General features: G+C 39.9%; 1 protein-coding gene across 1 annotated transcript in view; it reads right to left on the reverse strand.

Annotated features, from left to right (window-relative positions):
* Positions 1-980: 980 nt before the first annotated feature.
* Positions 981-17,074, reverse strand: part of TMEM47 (transmembrane protein 47) — a 259,133-nt gene continuing 243,039 nt past the window's right edge. Inside the window, exon 3 of the mRNA XM_078656118.1 lies at positions 981-1,959. Within this exon, the coding sequence (XP_078512244.1) occupies positions 1,781-1,959 (179 nt within the window). The 3' untranslated portion in view covers positions 981-1,780. The remainder of the gene's footprint in view (positions 1,960-17,074) is intronic.

Below are 17,074 nucleotides of genomic sequence, written 5' to 3' on the forward strand. Positions count from 1 at the left end.
CCCGCCCTTTTGGTTCCAGTTCTGTTCTGATCCCTTTCAGATTTTGTTGGTAATGTTTTTGCATACATTTTTCAACTTTGATTCAGTTTGTACTCTTTTCTGCATGTGACTGACTCTACCCCACCCTCTCCTTTTTACCAATCTAAAACCATTCTGTGATGTTAGTAGATGTTGCATGCAGCAGATCACACCGTCGGTGCTTTGTCATGCCTGGTTAAACACACTGAAAATGTCAATGAATAATAAACCTTATAGGCTTCCATGGAGACCCTGGCCCTTTCCTCAAAGGCAATGCAAAAAGCTGAGATCTGAATTTGAGATAATTATGCTTTCAAACATACATTTGCCAGGTTTTGATTGACAGTGAACTAACTTCTCAAACGATAAAATAAACTGTTCCAGTAAATGGAAAGGCGGCATAATCCTTTCCCATTCTGAAGTTCTGGCTATTTCATGCCATGCTCTTACAATTATTAACCCGGGCCATAAAGTGTGCTTCTTTTTTGTGGTCACTTCCACACTGTTCATACTCAGTTTTTCCAATGTTTACTTCTTGTACAAACCTCACAAGAAACATGTGCCTGTTAGAAATATACATGAGAAATGACATTATAAAATTTGGAATATTAGTCAAAGTTGGGAAAAACTTCAATCAATAATGTGTCCTAACATAGTGCATACGTTACATAACCACAGTTTATACAGTATTACAGCATTTGAATATCCGTGTCTGTACAGAATAAATGCACCAGTGGCCGATGTATGTTTAATCACTAACTAGCGGAAGGTCATTGAACATGAAAAACCCCACAGTGAATGAGTCAAGAAACTCTGCCAACCCATATGTCAGAACTAATATGTGTTCTGGTGCCAACATTATTTTTGCCACATTGACCCGAAAAGTAATGGAAATTAGTGGTTGGGTTGATCACAAGACTTTGTCACAATAACATAATTTGTTGGTGGTCCTTTTTCTATTCGATATGGCAAAGTTGTACGATAATATAGACACAAGGATCTGCAGAAAAATGACATAGTACTTACACGCTTCTTTAACCATAATATTTAAAGCGGGGTCATATTGTTGTTTCAATCAAATGTGACTTGTGCAAATGTATTTAAATGGAATTAAGACTACCCCTTTTAACAGTCCTGTGAGCTAAGAGTAATTTCCAATTAAATAGGGAAAGCCATATTTTAACTTAGATTTACCAAAATGGGCGGTGCTAGCATGAGCATGAGTTTGGGTGGTCCGCATGTCGGTACGACCATGAACTGGCTGTGCGGCACTCTGAATTTCCACTTCTTGCTTGCAAAATATTCCTGAAAACCTCACAGTAGAGGAATAGTGACAACAAACTCAGCTTTATCTTGGGCTTGCTGTAACACTTCAATCCACAAGGGGGTGAAGATGTTTTCCAGGGAACCTTTGCTTGCTGAGTTTCCACAGGCTGTAGGAGACAGCCAATACTGCATGTACATTCCAACTAGTCTGCTTTGCTTCACAATGCCCTCATGTAGATTTCGCGCATTCAAGGAAGCAAAAGTTAATGTGTAATGGTTTTGCAAAATGTGCCTATGCGGTTAACAGCCCTCTTGCGTTTGATGCACTTTTCTTTAATGGACGTAAAAGCTGGTTATAATTTGTCAGCCAAGAGGCAAGGGAAACTGAACCTGACACAAGAGAATTCTGATGCTCCATAAGTGTTTCTATAAAACTGTGAGTTAGAAAAAGTTGGAATAATTCATTTTCTGTTCCTTCTCATTGCTAAGGCCGGCATTAGTAGTAGTCCTCATAGTTCTTAGGGTTCAGGCAGTAAAGAATGGCTCCACCAAAGGAAAATATGGTTGCGCCCCAGGCCAGACCATAGCCCCAGTTGAACTCATGGTATATTTTCAAAGTGACTGTCTCAATAAATTTGATGGGGTAGAGAACGAGGCTGCAGACCTGAAGAACAACTGTGGAAAAAAAAGAAAAAAAGATGATTAGTCTGAATGGTACTAACACAGCAACAACAATCGATGTTCATACGTCTTTTTAATTTCTGTTGATCAAATCATTGTTTTCAGATAATGCACAATAGAGTATTCTATTTAAATTTAGATTTCTCATGTTTCATCCCATTGTAAGTTTTACACACACACACTTTCTCGCCAGGCACAGTAATGTAAGTACAATGGTATTTGGTTCACATTCAGCAGAATTTTTAATAAGTTGCTAAACTCTGCTCTGGCACAGAAAAAAAAGAATAACCCTTAGCTAATTATTCACAAAACCTGGTACACTGCCATCGCCCTTTTATGTGCAGACCCCTACGCATGGACCGTCGCCCGATATTAGCTAAGATGGCATCCTTGGGTCGCCCCTCCAGGTAACAAACAGGTTCTGGATATTGCATACACATGGATTGGAAACAGTCTTTGCAATGCAATTTTTAGATCGCAGTGCCTTTACCACGCATTTGTTTAGCACGTATAGGCCTTTACCACGCATGCCTTTACCACACCACATTTAAGGTAGGTATGGGGTTGGGGGTTCTCCCCCAAAAAGATAAAATATATATATATATATATTTACACACACACACACGTACACATATATACATATATATTTAAACTTACCTTAGTAATGCGTGGTAGTGGCATACAAGGTAAAATCATATGCGTGCTAAACAAATGGGGATAACAAATGCATTTTAAAGGCATGTAATGTTTTTACTACCGTTGTACCATCATACAACCAACATAGATAGATCTAGGCCTGGGCATGCAGGCATGATAGAAGGGCAAAACAAAAAGTAAAGATATTAGTTTTACATACAGTTGGACACTCAGAGCAGGAGTACACACGGGTGTACCGTGCAGAGGACATTGTTGTCTAAACATTGTGGAAGACATACTATTAGCACTGACTAATGTAACATTTCACAAATGTTATGACAATATGAGAATGCTCTTGATTATGTTCAATTGAAAATTTGTTCACTCGTACAAAGCAACATTATTGCATACAATTATGTGGTTTATTTTGAAATGTAACCCGAAAATGTATATGTAACAATAAATTTATACTGCTTGACAAGTTGGCATTGAGAAAACAAAACAACATTGAGCCAGATGTATGAATATGAAGAATAGAGATTTCCAAAAAGTGATTTTTACTGAATCGCTATTTGGTAATCACTATTCCTAATGCACAAAAGAGTATATTTAAAAATAGTGATTCCTAGTGAGGTCGGTATTCAACCTACCCAATAAATATTAATGAGATAGATCGCAATTTGCAAACCACTGGTAATTGCTGCTATCACAGGGATGGTGGCCTACTGGAGTCAGCAGACCATCATGCCTATGACTACGTTTAAATAAAAGCATTTTTTTTTAAATAAACTGCAGACCATTTTCCTTAAAAGGAAATGGGATGAGTTTTAAAAAATTTGACTTTTAAGTTTCATTTTTAAGACTAGGAAATGGTCCGTGGGACCACTGCCTGCTCTTAAAAAATATATTTTTTACCTTCTCAAAGTGAAAGCTGTCCCTTGGGGATCCCTTCCCATTTGCAAATGGGTTAGCACCTCCTTGAAGATGTGTATAAAATATTTATGTTTTGGAACTGTAATTCTGTCATGAAACATTAATACATACCACTGTGAATTTGTATTTGGAAGGGATGCCCTAAACACGCCCCTTCCAAATACCGATTAGTAAAGCCAAATTGCGATTTGGTAACAAGTTACTGAATCACAGTTTGGCTTTTGTACATCACAAAATGCTTTTTTGAGCTCGCAAATAGTTCGATTCTGCAAAATGGGCCCTTTGCTACCTCTAAAAAAGTGTTGGACATATGGCCCATGGTTACTAAACCTAACCCAAAGATTTTCTACTTCATTTTCCAGTAAAACATATGTATGGTGAAAAATAAATGACAATATAAAAACAATGAAAAATAAAATTGAGTTTGATTAGCCAAGTTCAGTGCCAAATTCACACACCTAACTCCCCAAAAATACGAGTGCCAAAGTAACCGTTGACTCCATTAATAGCAGTTAAATTACAAGAAATATTGAGCACTCAGGGCCTGATTCATAAAAGTAGACTTATAACTGTCCTATTTTTTTATGTACGGTATGTACGGAGTTCTCTGCCTGACTATGGAATCAACGCAGAGTAAACGTACTATTAAATCAGTGTTTCTAAGTAGCAAAATATTAGTAAACATACACAAAGTTTAAGTTTATCTTTGTAAATCAGGCCCATAAACAGCAAGCTGGAAAAATTGAATTATAAACAGGTGTAACTGGAATTTCGTGAAGCAGTGTGAAAGCTGAAAATTCAGACCAATTTATGTATTGTAACCATGCTTTAATCTTTAGCTTCTAAGACTATATGAAGTTTGTGATCAAAACTGGTGAGTGGATGAGTTTGGTGCTTTTTAGGTCGAGCATTCGAGACCGTGTGTATATACTTTAGTATATACTTATTATATACTTATATGTGTTTGTACTATGAGGGCTCTGGAGATCAGCCCTAGGACTAGTCTGCTTCTGCTTAGGGACTTTTTTTCTGTTCAAAAGCCTCTATTTAACTGTCTCGATAGAAAACGATCAGCATAGGTCAGTAAAATACCGGAATTGCTATCTGCTGAGATGCTTTCTTTTTTTCATTTTTCTGGCAACTGCTTCTATTTCACTTTCTTCATAGAAAACAACGAGCAGAGGTCAGTAAAATACCAGAATCACTTTAGCATTCTCTAGTTTCCAGTCCATAGAAATTGTCTTCCAGTAGACAATAATATTTTTTTCAAATCTTGAACTTTCAGTGATATAACCACCGAAGGCCCTGATTTTATATTAAAAACAGAGCTTTGGACTATACCATTTCCAGCTGAAAGGCAATATTTCTCTCCATGTGTTCCCATACCTGGCGGGACACGCAGTTTGGTGCTTACTTTCCCTCCATGTAAAAGAACAGTGAATGTTTCAGCACCCAGGCTAATGTGCTGCATAGCTAAATACATATAAGGTCCAAAGGCAAGACCGATTGCATTGCAAATGCTTGTTTGTTATTTCTGTTACACGATGACCCCTTAAGGTTGGCCCATGGGCAGTTAATTTTCCTTTGTCACATTTCTTTGATTTTGTACAGGGGTTCATTAACCTTTAAAAGATATTTTGGCTGTTCTTAGAATGGTTTCCCGGTACTGTGAGCAAAGGTTCCCCTTTTTCTCAGACTAACATGGCCGGACTGGCCCTACCAGGCATGGGGCGTTTCCCCAGGAGGGTGAAAGGGTGGTGGCCGGTTTTACAGCAGTGGGGGCTGGTTATGCTACTGGGGGGCCGTTTTGCAGTGGTGCTGCAATATCGGCCCCCAGTAACCCCCCACGAGGGCTGGTCCAACAAAATTGACAGGCCTCCTTTGAGTTCCCAGTCCAGACCTTCAGACTAAAGTGCTGACCATGACCTGCTGACTTTGGCTGTGAGACTAATTCATCAGATCATTCACGGGGGGAAGAGGGCAGGCGTCACTATAGCTGGACGTCATGCGAGCGCACCTTGTAAGTCATCAGTGCTGACTTTACCTTTTGGGTATGGATAAGTGTGGATCATTAGCTGGGCCCCCCTCCTGCAAAGAATTCAGAGATACGCTCATCAAAAGTAGCAACATCACATTGCAGTTCACCAATGACTGAACAATTCTGCACTCGTTACTTGATAGATCTGTGCCACTTCAACATTTTAACTGACTGACCAGTGCAAGTGCGCTATTTGAACTAAAAGAGCAAGTGCTGATGCAAAACTGCACAGTGACTGATGCAAAATTGCTGCTGGGTCGTGGTGCTATGCATATAAAACAGCACCCCGGTGCGTTCCTATTTTCTAGGTGTCATTGCACTTCTATTTTTATAATGGTGCCATTTCCTAATGAAATGTGAGACGATCGATTTTACCAAAATGTACAATCTTGTATGCCAGGTATTGAGCAAACCATGAAACTGAAATAGATCCAAGATCCAAAGAATTTGTGCCTTCTGAACTTACAGACCATATCTGTATGAAATGGATATATTGACCAGGATACGAGCTGGGATACTTTCTATTCAGGTAACAGGAAAGATGTATGAGCAGTGCAAGCTGCTTGGATCTGAAGTCTATACTTAGCATGCAATGTTAGCACTGATATCAATTAGAGTGTGAGATCCCATTGCGGTGTAGAGGTTATTGAATCCCACTGAGGTGCAATGTTTTATGTTTATGATGATGAGAACTGACGTCATTACAGGGTGACAGCTTTCTGCGTGCTGTCACAGTCCCCTCGTTAGGAAACTGACGACTGCTCAAAGGATAGGGAGGCGCGACTGCCTCTTTTCTCACTCTGCACAAAACCTCCTGCGAATGCGCCACAACATTAAGCCGGACCATGCTTGGATCATGTCTTTGAACTTCTCGCATACCTAATCCAACACGTTCATTTCTATTTTTTTCCTGGACACGTGTAGGAATTCACATACCTTTGCAGAATTTCTCATTCGACTCTACGGCCTGGATTGATCGGACTTCTCTAATGCATATGGGCACCCCAGTCAGTGATTTGGACAGGGACATCTTAAGGATTTTGGGGGCCCTGCACCAAACGTATTTTTTGTGGGCCTATTTTTGGAACAGCTTTGAATTTATAATCCAGTTTCAGCTCTTTCGCCAGGTCACTGACAGTGCCCAGGCACACTGGTCCAAATTCTAAATGTGTTCACATCTAATATTTAGAGATAGTGAAGTGTGTTTTCAATATTGGAACAGCAGCAGCTCACTAATAGTACTGTAAATAATCTCTGTGACATATGAATATGTCAGGTCTTGTTTTGATCTAAACAAACATTTTATATGGATGTTGGATGAAACATAAACACATTTTTCTGTAAAATGTCTGTAATAGACTCCCGCATTAAAAATAAATTAAAAGAAAACGGTATTGGAAACAATATGTTTAACAATTAATCAAGGTCATCAGGACAAAACGATCTGCAGAACAGAGGTGTCTCCATAAAGGGACCCCCTCAAAGGCTGGAGCCCCGGGCCAGAGCCCACTTTGCCCATGTCTTTAACCCCTTCCATGCTGATGACGAGCTCAGCTCGTCATCAGCATTACCTACCCTGTGCGTATGACAAGGTGAGCTTGTCACGTAACATGGTATTTATGAAAATGCCGCACACAGCGGGAAAAACGGCCGCACGCAACAGGTTAAACATCTCTGGATTTGGAATGGGGAAATGGTCTACTTCAGGTATCCAAAAATCACGTGTCACCACCCCATCACATCCCTTCCCACATCACACCACCCGTCCAATACTTCCGCGGAGGTCAAAGTTTATGAGAACGACTTAAACGTTACCTTTCAAGTATAAAGTAACTTGAGCAGAAGTGACCAATCAGAAAACCTGCATAGAGTGAGTAACTCTTAACATGTAATCTAAAATTAGTTTAGTTAACAGTGTTCTGTTTTGACATTTACTGGCGGGCACCTTTACAGTGTCTCAAGTCATAACTATATTGTCTAGAATGATGCCAAGGACATTGTGTCTCCTTGCACTTGGTTAGAAGCCGTCATGCTATAACTCACAGCATGAAATAATAGACTACTTTCTAACTGCATGCTGAAGGCTTGAAAATAATAACGCTTGGTCAAATGGGAACAGTTTAGATTTATTTACAAATCTAAAAGGTTTTTTGAAAACTACAATTCCGAATTTGTACCTATCCGTTTTATAATTCCAAAATTCACCCGTAATATAAAAGCAGATTTGGCAATCTAGAATATAAATATAAGTTAATATACATATAACGTGGAGAAAGTATTTATTTAAAAAAAGGAATCGAGGGGCATATTATCAAGAAAGGGCGTTGTATTATCGCCGCTTTTATCGGCAGAAAACTGCAGAGAAAGTGGCCATATTGGGCTTGATAATATGCTCTACGGAATTTCAATCGAAGCCCATGTTGGATGTCTTCACATCTATATAAAAAACGAAAGAGGGACCCTGAAACCTAAAAAGGATAAAGGGGGAGGGAACAACCCACCAGGGCAGAAAACATCAAGAACAACATGAAGGAGTTCCCAATCTATAAGGGGGACCTAACAAGTTCTAACAATAAATAAGGAACGCCCACAGAACCGCTCAAAAATTGCAAGTATTAAATTATTTATTTATATTCATAGAAAAAGTATAATACATTTTGTTTAATTCAATAAGACATACATTTTTACACAAATGGGAATCAAAAATTGATAAATCATCAGCCCAAGGGACACAAAGGGCATTACAAATTGGCACACAAATCACTCACTGATTCTATCAAATACTGACTCATTCCCAAACCATAAACATTCATACTCTACTCAATCAACAACCACATATAATCAAACAAACACTGAAAAGCGCCGACGCGCGTTTCGGAACAGTGCCAATATGGGGAATTCCTTCATCAGGGCGCATATCATCAAAAGCACAAATTATTCAGGTCTCAATAGAGATCCTTTGACGGAATGGTGTAGAACAGGTCCCAAGTAGTACATGGGCAGAAAAAGCATATCCAATCTTTTTAGGAGTAGACTGCTCACAATCCGAAATCAGCTCGTGAGTAAAATGAGGACCGGGGTATAAAAAGGTCTCTCAAACAAGGCGGCAGAACAGATATTCTAATGGCTGCACCGAAGAATCAGTCTGAAAGATAATTGCAGCCTGAAAAAACAGGGCGGGTCTGAGTCAGTCAACCTTCCAAATGAGCTACGTTCCAGAGATGAATGGGACGTGAGGTAAAGGGCAGAGGCATCAGGTCTCAACCACATACTTCTATTCTAGCATTATGAATCGGGCCAACGGATGACCAGTCAATAAAGAATGGGTTCCAAAGGCATACTCGCCAAGGGTTCTTCCCACGAATCACGAAGGGGTCTGCCGCCAAGCCCGCCGAGTGCAAGCCAAAAGATGTCTTCACATCTAACATGGGCTTCGATTGGAATTCATAGAGCATATTATCAAGCCCATTATCGCCGCTTTATCGGCAGTTTCCTGCCGATAAAAGCGGAGATAATGTAACGCCCTTTCTTGATAATATGCCCCCTTGTCCGATATGTTTTATTTTAGTAATATTTGAAGCTGAACGATCATGAGAAAGGCAACACATATATGTAAGATGTAACTATTGAGAGTGACTTGAAATGGAAGTAGAGGAGTCTGGCATGTGTTACCTTGTTTTTTGCATTGGGAAGGTAAAGAAAAACACAATTAAAAACGAGTATGCCGCTTTTATAAACAAACGTTTGAGGAAAAGCAAGCCGGGTACGAGGAGATGAGATGCTTACTACCCTTGACGAGGCATCAAAGTGCTTTTTGGTGAGGTGCATGCTAATCCGGAACCCAAAAAGGATTAAAGGTGAATTACTATAGGAAAGCATGAATTAATTTGAGAGGCGGACATGCAAGACTGTTAGTTGGATTGAAAAGGGAATGAGTTTCTCTTTGATTAAAAAGAGTGCTTTATTTGTAAAATATTTAGTGCCTGTGCTAAAGAGCTGCTCAGACACCCTCGGCCGGCGCTAAAAAATGTTTTATGCTGAAAAGAGGTGGTGTGTAGTCCTGAATTCACTTTAGGCCTCTTTACCCCTTGGTCCTGGTTGATACCCCCACTGCAAGCCGAGTAGATCAGAGGCGTCATCCCAGCTTTCCAAGCCTCCCAGCACCAAGTTTGAGCCCCGGGCCTCCCGCATTGCTGTCTGTCTTTCCACTATTGAAAGTGCTGATTATTTGTTTTTCCATTTGCTGCCTAAAAAGTGTATTAATCTGTTGCCCATTGTCATGCATATCCTCATTACTCATTGTAATTGTGTTTACATAGTCAGAACTGCAAATCCTATCATCCTCACATCTGTATTGTTTTTTATTTCTTTTCTCCACTTGTCTGCTTGTTACAGCAGAGTAGGTCTGAGGACACTTTGCAATATAGTTTGATACTTTTGCTGGGATGAGGAATATGAACGACTGGCAGACGGTTGATATGGAAGTTCTGCTACTGAAGGCTGAATGACATGTATCGTTCATAGCAAAGAACCGTTGAGATTGAAGACATGTCAACAGTGGTGTGATTCAGACACTCATTGTTTTAGCCAATAAAATGTTCTCTCCATGCGGGGATAGAATAGTGGTTGGACTTGTAATGAATTTAGGGTATAATTAACTGTGCCAAGGTGTGGGATGTGTGTGAGCATTTCCCTACTTTGAGAGAGGAGAGAGCGGTGACGCTGTTTCCTATATTCTATGGGCTGACTGCTGGTCTGCTGATCCTGACTATTTGACTTTGCTCCTTAACTCTTCTTGAGGGGCCTAGCTTACCCTCATGGCCAGAGGGTAGCTTTTCAGATATTCTTGAAGCTTGTAAATGAGTTAGTATGATTATTTTGAATTTGCATAACTAATTGCAAATTACCTATTTCCTATCCTTTTGTCTCTACGCCTATCCACTCACTCATTGCGCTGACACTTCAGATGTATAACTGCTATTATATTTGCTAAGGATTTTCTCTTATGTGGTGATCTATGATTCGAGCTGTATTGTACTTGATGAGCAATCACATTATTAGATAAAAGCATTTTAATTCACAAATAAGTTTGTCATTTTTAGTATTATTGAAATATATGATATAAAAAGTGGTGATTTAATTATTCTAATATTATTTTGCCAAACCTTGATTAACTTATAAATATTTCATCGCCAAACGAAAGGATAAACAATGATGAACAAATTGGTAAGTTTGGTTTAAACTCACCCAGCATGAAAGGGACTGTAGGGTATTGAAATTGTGTCCAGATGATAAAGTGTATTAGTTCCTTTAACGCTGGATCAACACCATGGACGCAGAGGAATTTGCTTGCCATACTGCCCATAAATAGGTACTTCTTAGAATAGGCAAGTGTGTGTGTTCAATTACCTATAAATTATGATTCTATTCTACAACAGGCCCTCCTCCGCAAACAACTAACTATTATATGGGAACACAAAAATTCACAAATAACATTCAACAATAACATGAAAATGAGTCACCCTTTCAAGGACATGCAGTACGTTTGTTCATATGCCTTGTCAATTAACCCCTCTTCTCTTGGCCCTCTCGGCCCACCTAATCCCTTGACTCTGGGTTGTCAGTTTATAATTTCTGCATCTTCCCCAACAGAATCACCATTACCGGTTCCCTGCCCAACAAAATCGCCAACACTAGTGCCCTGTTCCGAGGAGAACATCACTAAACCAGTAACTGGTGTTCAAAATGCCTTGATCACGTCCTCCTATGAAAAAGGGGCAAACTGAAATTGAAACACAGAAAAGACTTTCAGTCCATACCCTTTGAAATGACTGTTCACAGTTGGACACCAATAACATTGCTTAACGAAAAACGTGTGTGATTCCCGCTTAGCATTCACATGACAAGACTTATCTGGTGTAAATTGTTTCCCTTGTTAGAAAATTAGGGAATGGCTTACGTCTTTATTTAAACATATTTCCGTACTTTGTACTTGCAACACCATAACACTGGTGATGGGTTACTTTAACTTCTGATATTTCATGCACTGTGTGATAACTTTTTGTTTGAACTGGAACCAAATTAATGTGAATGTGAAAGATACTTGACCCTATTACAATTAATTTAGAATCCGAACCTCAATGTCAAATGTTGACCGAAAAGCTAAGAACATCTTAAATCAACCAAAAATGTGGATGATTCTAGTTTGAGCAGATTAGATTAGCCCATAACTAGTTACAAGGTACATACACATGCCCTGCTATCTGGCGCAGCTTTCCTGTTTCTGTTCTGAAGTCTAATTACGTTTTATAAATAAATGGATGGAATGGAATGAATCTCAGAAGGTGACTCAGTGATTGGATGCATATAGAGATTTGGGAACTGCTTGCACAGTTACAAGTACTACTCAAATCCACTAGGGCAAACATAGAAAATTAGAGGATCTGTGACGACTCGGATCTCACTTAAAGCTTCAGAGATCTGGAAGATCAGGAAGAGGACTATATGTACTCCACTAATAGACAGAACTTCCTCTACATGGAAAAACATATGTATATTTCAATCCTATTCTTACTTAGCTATTCTATTGCAGATTTTCTATTTTATATATGGTATCACAGGAATTCATCTTGCATTATGAGTTTCCTTAACATTAAAACGATCTTAATAATACAAATGGATATTATAAACAGGAACGGTTAACCTGTAACCACTTGTAAACAAGTCCAAGAAGCAAAGGGCCAAGGACCTTGGAAGCAGTTGAGGTACACTTAAACCTTTAGCTATCATTATGACAAAGCGATATAATTACGGAATGGTGACCTTAGGGTGCCATTGTCACAAACACGTATTTCATGGTTTCTATACAAGTATGGTGGAAGAAGGGGAAGGAAGTGGAAAGGTTTCTGACTAAATTAAGAGTTGCAACTGCAGCACTCTTAAAATACATTGGACCGTTGTTAGTCCTTGCTGTATCGTTCATGTAGAAGGATGTCTGAGCAGACATCACTGTTCTTACCAAAGGTCAAGGGTGATCTGGCTACTCAAGAGTTTAATGTAGAGGATCAGGTAGGGTGGAGGAAAAATGTGTAGCGGAATTGCTACTCCTGGCTACCCACATCTTTCATTCCTTGCTGCCCCAATCTTCTTTGTGGCAGGAATAGAGTGTGAGTGAGAATGGAAGGGGTTGTGTTGTCAAGCTTTCACTTCTCTGAATCTTCATGTTAGCAGCCCCAGGCCCAGACCCTTCCATTTGTGGTTGGTGAATGAGATGTGGTTGGAAAGAAAGCGCCTATACCCTCCAATGCTTCTTAATATTCCCGACTCCCTCCCCAAGCAGAAGAGACTGATACTTCGTAGGCAGAGGTGAGAGAATGACATTAATCTGAAAGAGGGGAAGTGATTGACACTAAAGTGAAAGGTATATAGATGGAACAAGGATGAGCATACATCAATGAACAATGTGGAAGAGGGGGCTACAGGGAGCAGGGACAGGATCTAAGACAGCAGGAAGGAGAGACCAAAGTAACTAGCAGAAGGCAGTGGATGAGCTACAGAAGGAAAATAGGGACAGGAGAAACAGACAGATGAGCAACCACCTCAAACACATCAAACACCTATACATCTTCTGATCAATGTTTGCACATATAACCAACACATAAAGAGAACACATATGAACAAATCGACACAAATATAAACACACACCCAAGATAGTCTTTTCCTAGACATCTATAGACATAGATAGGTGTATATATTCACATACAGAAGGTTCCACACTCATTGCAATACACTCTGATTCACACACACTCATAGATCAGCTGTAATCAAATATAAAGCAACATAAATAAATCTTGGCATGCACATACACACATGCGCAAACATTCTGCGATGCACATGAAGGGGTACATACATTGCAACTGTTTTGCTATGTTTAGGTACAATAAGATACTCTTCAGCAAATCTTGCAGCCTGAAAGGGATATATTTTTAGTACTTGGTATTCCCAGATATGATGGAAACCAATGAATATCTAGTATCCATACACTAGTCAAATGGATAGACTTCCATATTTCTCCCCATGCTCCCCACTGACAAGTTGAGACTGGGATGAAATCTTACTTTATGTCACATTTCATGCAAAGAGCCCATTAAATTAATTTGCCTCAAGTTCGATTGACCATGGATGTCATTTAGGTGTCACTGGGGAACTCTAATGTGAACCAAGGCTTACCTTTATGACCCCCTACAACTGCCTTCACAACTCCTGTCCACAAAAATGACAAATGTGGTGTCAAGAAAATAAGGTAAACAGTGCCCTGCGCTGATAAGCACTGTTTACTTTCTGCCCTAAGACATTACATTTTCTGGTTCATAAAATAAATGCATTCAGGGCTGCAAAGCTTTTAATAACACATCATAAAATGAAACAAATGTAGAAATAATTTTTTTTCTAAACGACGTACCATGCTTCATTATAGTGCATATATGAAAAACAAGCATTACCAGAGCCAGCAGTTCTTGCATCGGTAAGTTAGAAAGATGTTAATCTTTCTATCATTACAAGGAAATGTCACAAAAAAGAAAGAAAATGCTGTCTAAACGTGGATTCATATCCTTCCAATAACAATTTAAATTAAATAAATTAGCAAATGTATTAGAACAGCATGCGTCCTTGCTATCAGGTAAGGCTACTAAACGTAGGTATTGTAATTCCTTTAATTTTAGTGCATGTTTCAAGACCATACGAATTTTAATGACATAAATAAAAGGTACTAATATCTCTGAATTACTGAAACTTGAACACATAGTTTAAACACACAAAGATAACTACAAAATAGAAAAGGTAAAGAATGGCAAGAAAACCGCTCTGGAAATGTGAAGCATTTGTCCAGCATGGCTGACAGTGAAGTGCATTTCTTTTTAGGTGGATGTGCATATGCGAGCAGGAAAAATAATTCCACTACTCAAAGAGCAAGGCAGCAAATAGGTGAAATAGGCTGACCCACTGCTCCGTGCTTTATGCTGCAGTGGATGGAAGCAAATTGTGAATGACTGTTGAACAGACCAAAGAGTGAAGAGCTCATCTGAGTATATATATATACCACAGACTTAATCGGGTGTCAGAAAGAGTCTCACATGAGATTCAAAGCCAGAGGCTACACTGAAAAGACCATTATTGGAGCCATCACCAAAGCCACTTCTATCCCCAGAGAGCAGCTATTACTAGGAACATCCACATACAAAACCAACGATAGGGACACTCAACCAGAACTGACCACAGAAAGCTGGTTGACCATGTGCCTCATTATCACACATAACACCAAGGCACGGGCACTGAAGTCTATCTTTAACAAACACTGGGGTATCGTTAAAACTGATTCTACGCTAGGACCAATGGTAGCTCCTAGGCCTGATATCACCTGCAGGAGAGCCAGCTCTATGCACGACGCAGTAGTCAGAAACAGCCCTGAAATCACCAATGTAACCAATTGGCTATCAGATGTCAAAGGGTTTTTCAAGTGCAGTAGCTGTAGGGCGTGTAGGTTTGGATTTAACACCACCCAAATCAAGGCGGAATTCAGGAAGAAACCCATAGTCATTCAGAAAAGGCTCACTTGCAGAATGGATTTTCTAGTTTACATGCTTACCTGTAGCTGTGGGCTCAGATATGTAGGGAGCACTAAGCTCCAAGGGTTGTATGTCAATACAACGCAGGCTTTTACCCCGTATGCCATTACAACGCGTGGATTACAACGAAAGTCGTTACACCGACTTTCGCTGGAGGCCGCTGGATAGTGAAATAGTTTAATTTTCTATTCCAACTCCAGCCCACATTGACAGTAGGGAAGGTGTTGGTTAGAAAATTAAACTATTCCCTATCCAACAGCGCCCTCCAGCGAAAGTCGTTGTAACGACTTTTGTTGTAATCCCCGCATTGTAATGGCAGTGCGGGGTAATCCCCGCGTTGTTATGGCTGTTCTCCAGCTCCAAGTGCACCTACGAATCTTGCAACACATCAGAGCAATTGTCAACAGTGACCCAACATATCACAACATGACGAGAGTTGTTTGATCCAGTCTTGGGTAGGAGCAAAGTGGTTGTGGGGGGCAATCAGAAAGAATTCTGTTTTAAGGGAATTTAACAATAGATGATTATGTGTTAGCCATTGTTGTGTTTTCAGAAGTGCATCATTTAGTATGTCATCAAGAGAGGAGATCTTCAAATACAGTTGAGTGTCATCAGCATACATATGGTATTGAATTTTAGAGCAGTTCACAATATTGGAGAGAGGTTCCATGAAAAGGTTGAAGAGCATGGGCGAAAGTGCAGAACTCTGAGGTATTCCAATAGTGCCTGGGGTACTAGCAGCAAGAGATTGGTTAACTTTTATTCTTTAGGTATGATTTTGCAAGAAAGAGGCAAACCTATTTAAGACAGGGCCCAATAACTCCATCCTATGTTGAAGAATAGAAATCAAGTTTTCATGTTTAATAGTGTCAAATGCTGAAGACAAGTCTAGAAGGATCAAATGACAGGGGACATTTCGATCAAGGGATCTCAGGCATCATCAACTATGTGAGTTTGCGCTGTCTCAGTACAGTTATTTCGCTAAAGTCATGATGCTGGTGATCGGATGGAAATTATCTAAGTCGGCATTCGGCTTCTTAGGGATGGTAGTGACTTTCCCCATCTTGAGGCAGTCAGGAATCCTCCCCTGTAAGAGAGATTCTTGAATGAACCGGGCCCAAAGTGGAAGAATGGCTGAATTGAGATCTTTGAGAAGTTTAGCGGGAAGAGGATTGCTGAAATGATTTGAGGGTTTTAGAGACGCCAGAGAATGTGCCAGCTCCGCATCAGCAGGGAGTAGGAAAGAATTCCAAGAAGCCTTGTGGTGGGAAAGTGCACTCTCTGCCTTAAGTACACCAAATGTAGTGGAGCTCAAGGACCACCGGTTTGGTGCCACACATTGTAGTTCAAGTTAAATTTTCCTTGCCTTATCCTAAAAGCTAGCTGAGAAGTCCTCGTCACTGGGGCAGGAGGTTATGAGTGCCAATATATGGTTTGTACAGTGAGTAGCTTGTTGTTTGATGATTTCAAACAGTTTCTTGGGTCTGCTTTTAGCGCTGTCAAGCCAGGCCCGAAATGATCTGATTTCATACTGCGAATGTGTTTATTGTATGCCCTTCTCATCCTCCTTAACTGATTGAGGCTTGTAGTGGAGGGAGAGTTTCTCCATAGTCTCTCAGAAAGCCTAAGTTTGAGACGTTCCTCATTTCGGGATCCATTAAACCAGGGTTTGGATTGTTTGATCGGATTCCTTTTGAGTTGCTTGGGAGCGATTGAGTCAAATATACTGACATGGAATTGATGTAGTGATCCGTAAGGTCGTCCAAGTTAGACATGTTAGGGGGAGGCTGAAGCAGATTCTTAATAATGGTAGTTAGATTATTGATGTTGATGGATCTCAGATTGCAAACCAGCTGTTTGATTTTAAGTGGTTGAC

Source organism: Lissotriton helveticus, chromosome 8 (genome assembly GCF_964261635.1).
Source record: "Lissotriton helveticus chromosome 8, aLisHel1.1, whole genome shotgun sequence".
NCBI lineage: Eukaryota > Metazoa > Chordata > Amphibia > Caudata > Salamandridae > Lissotriton > Lissotriton helveticus.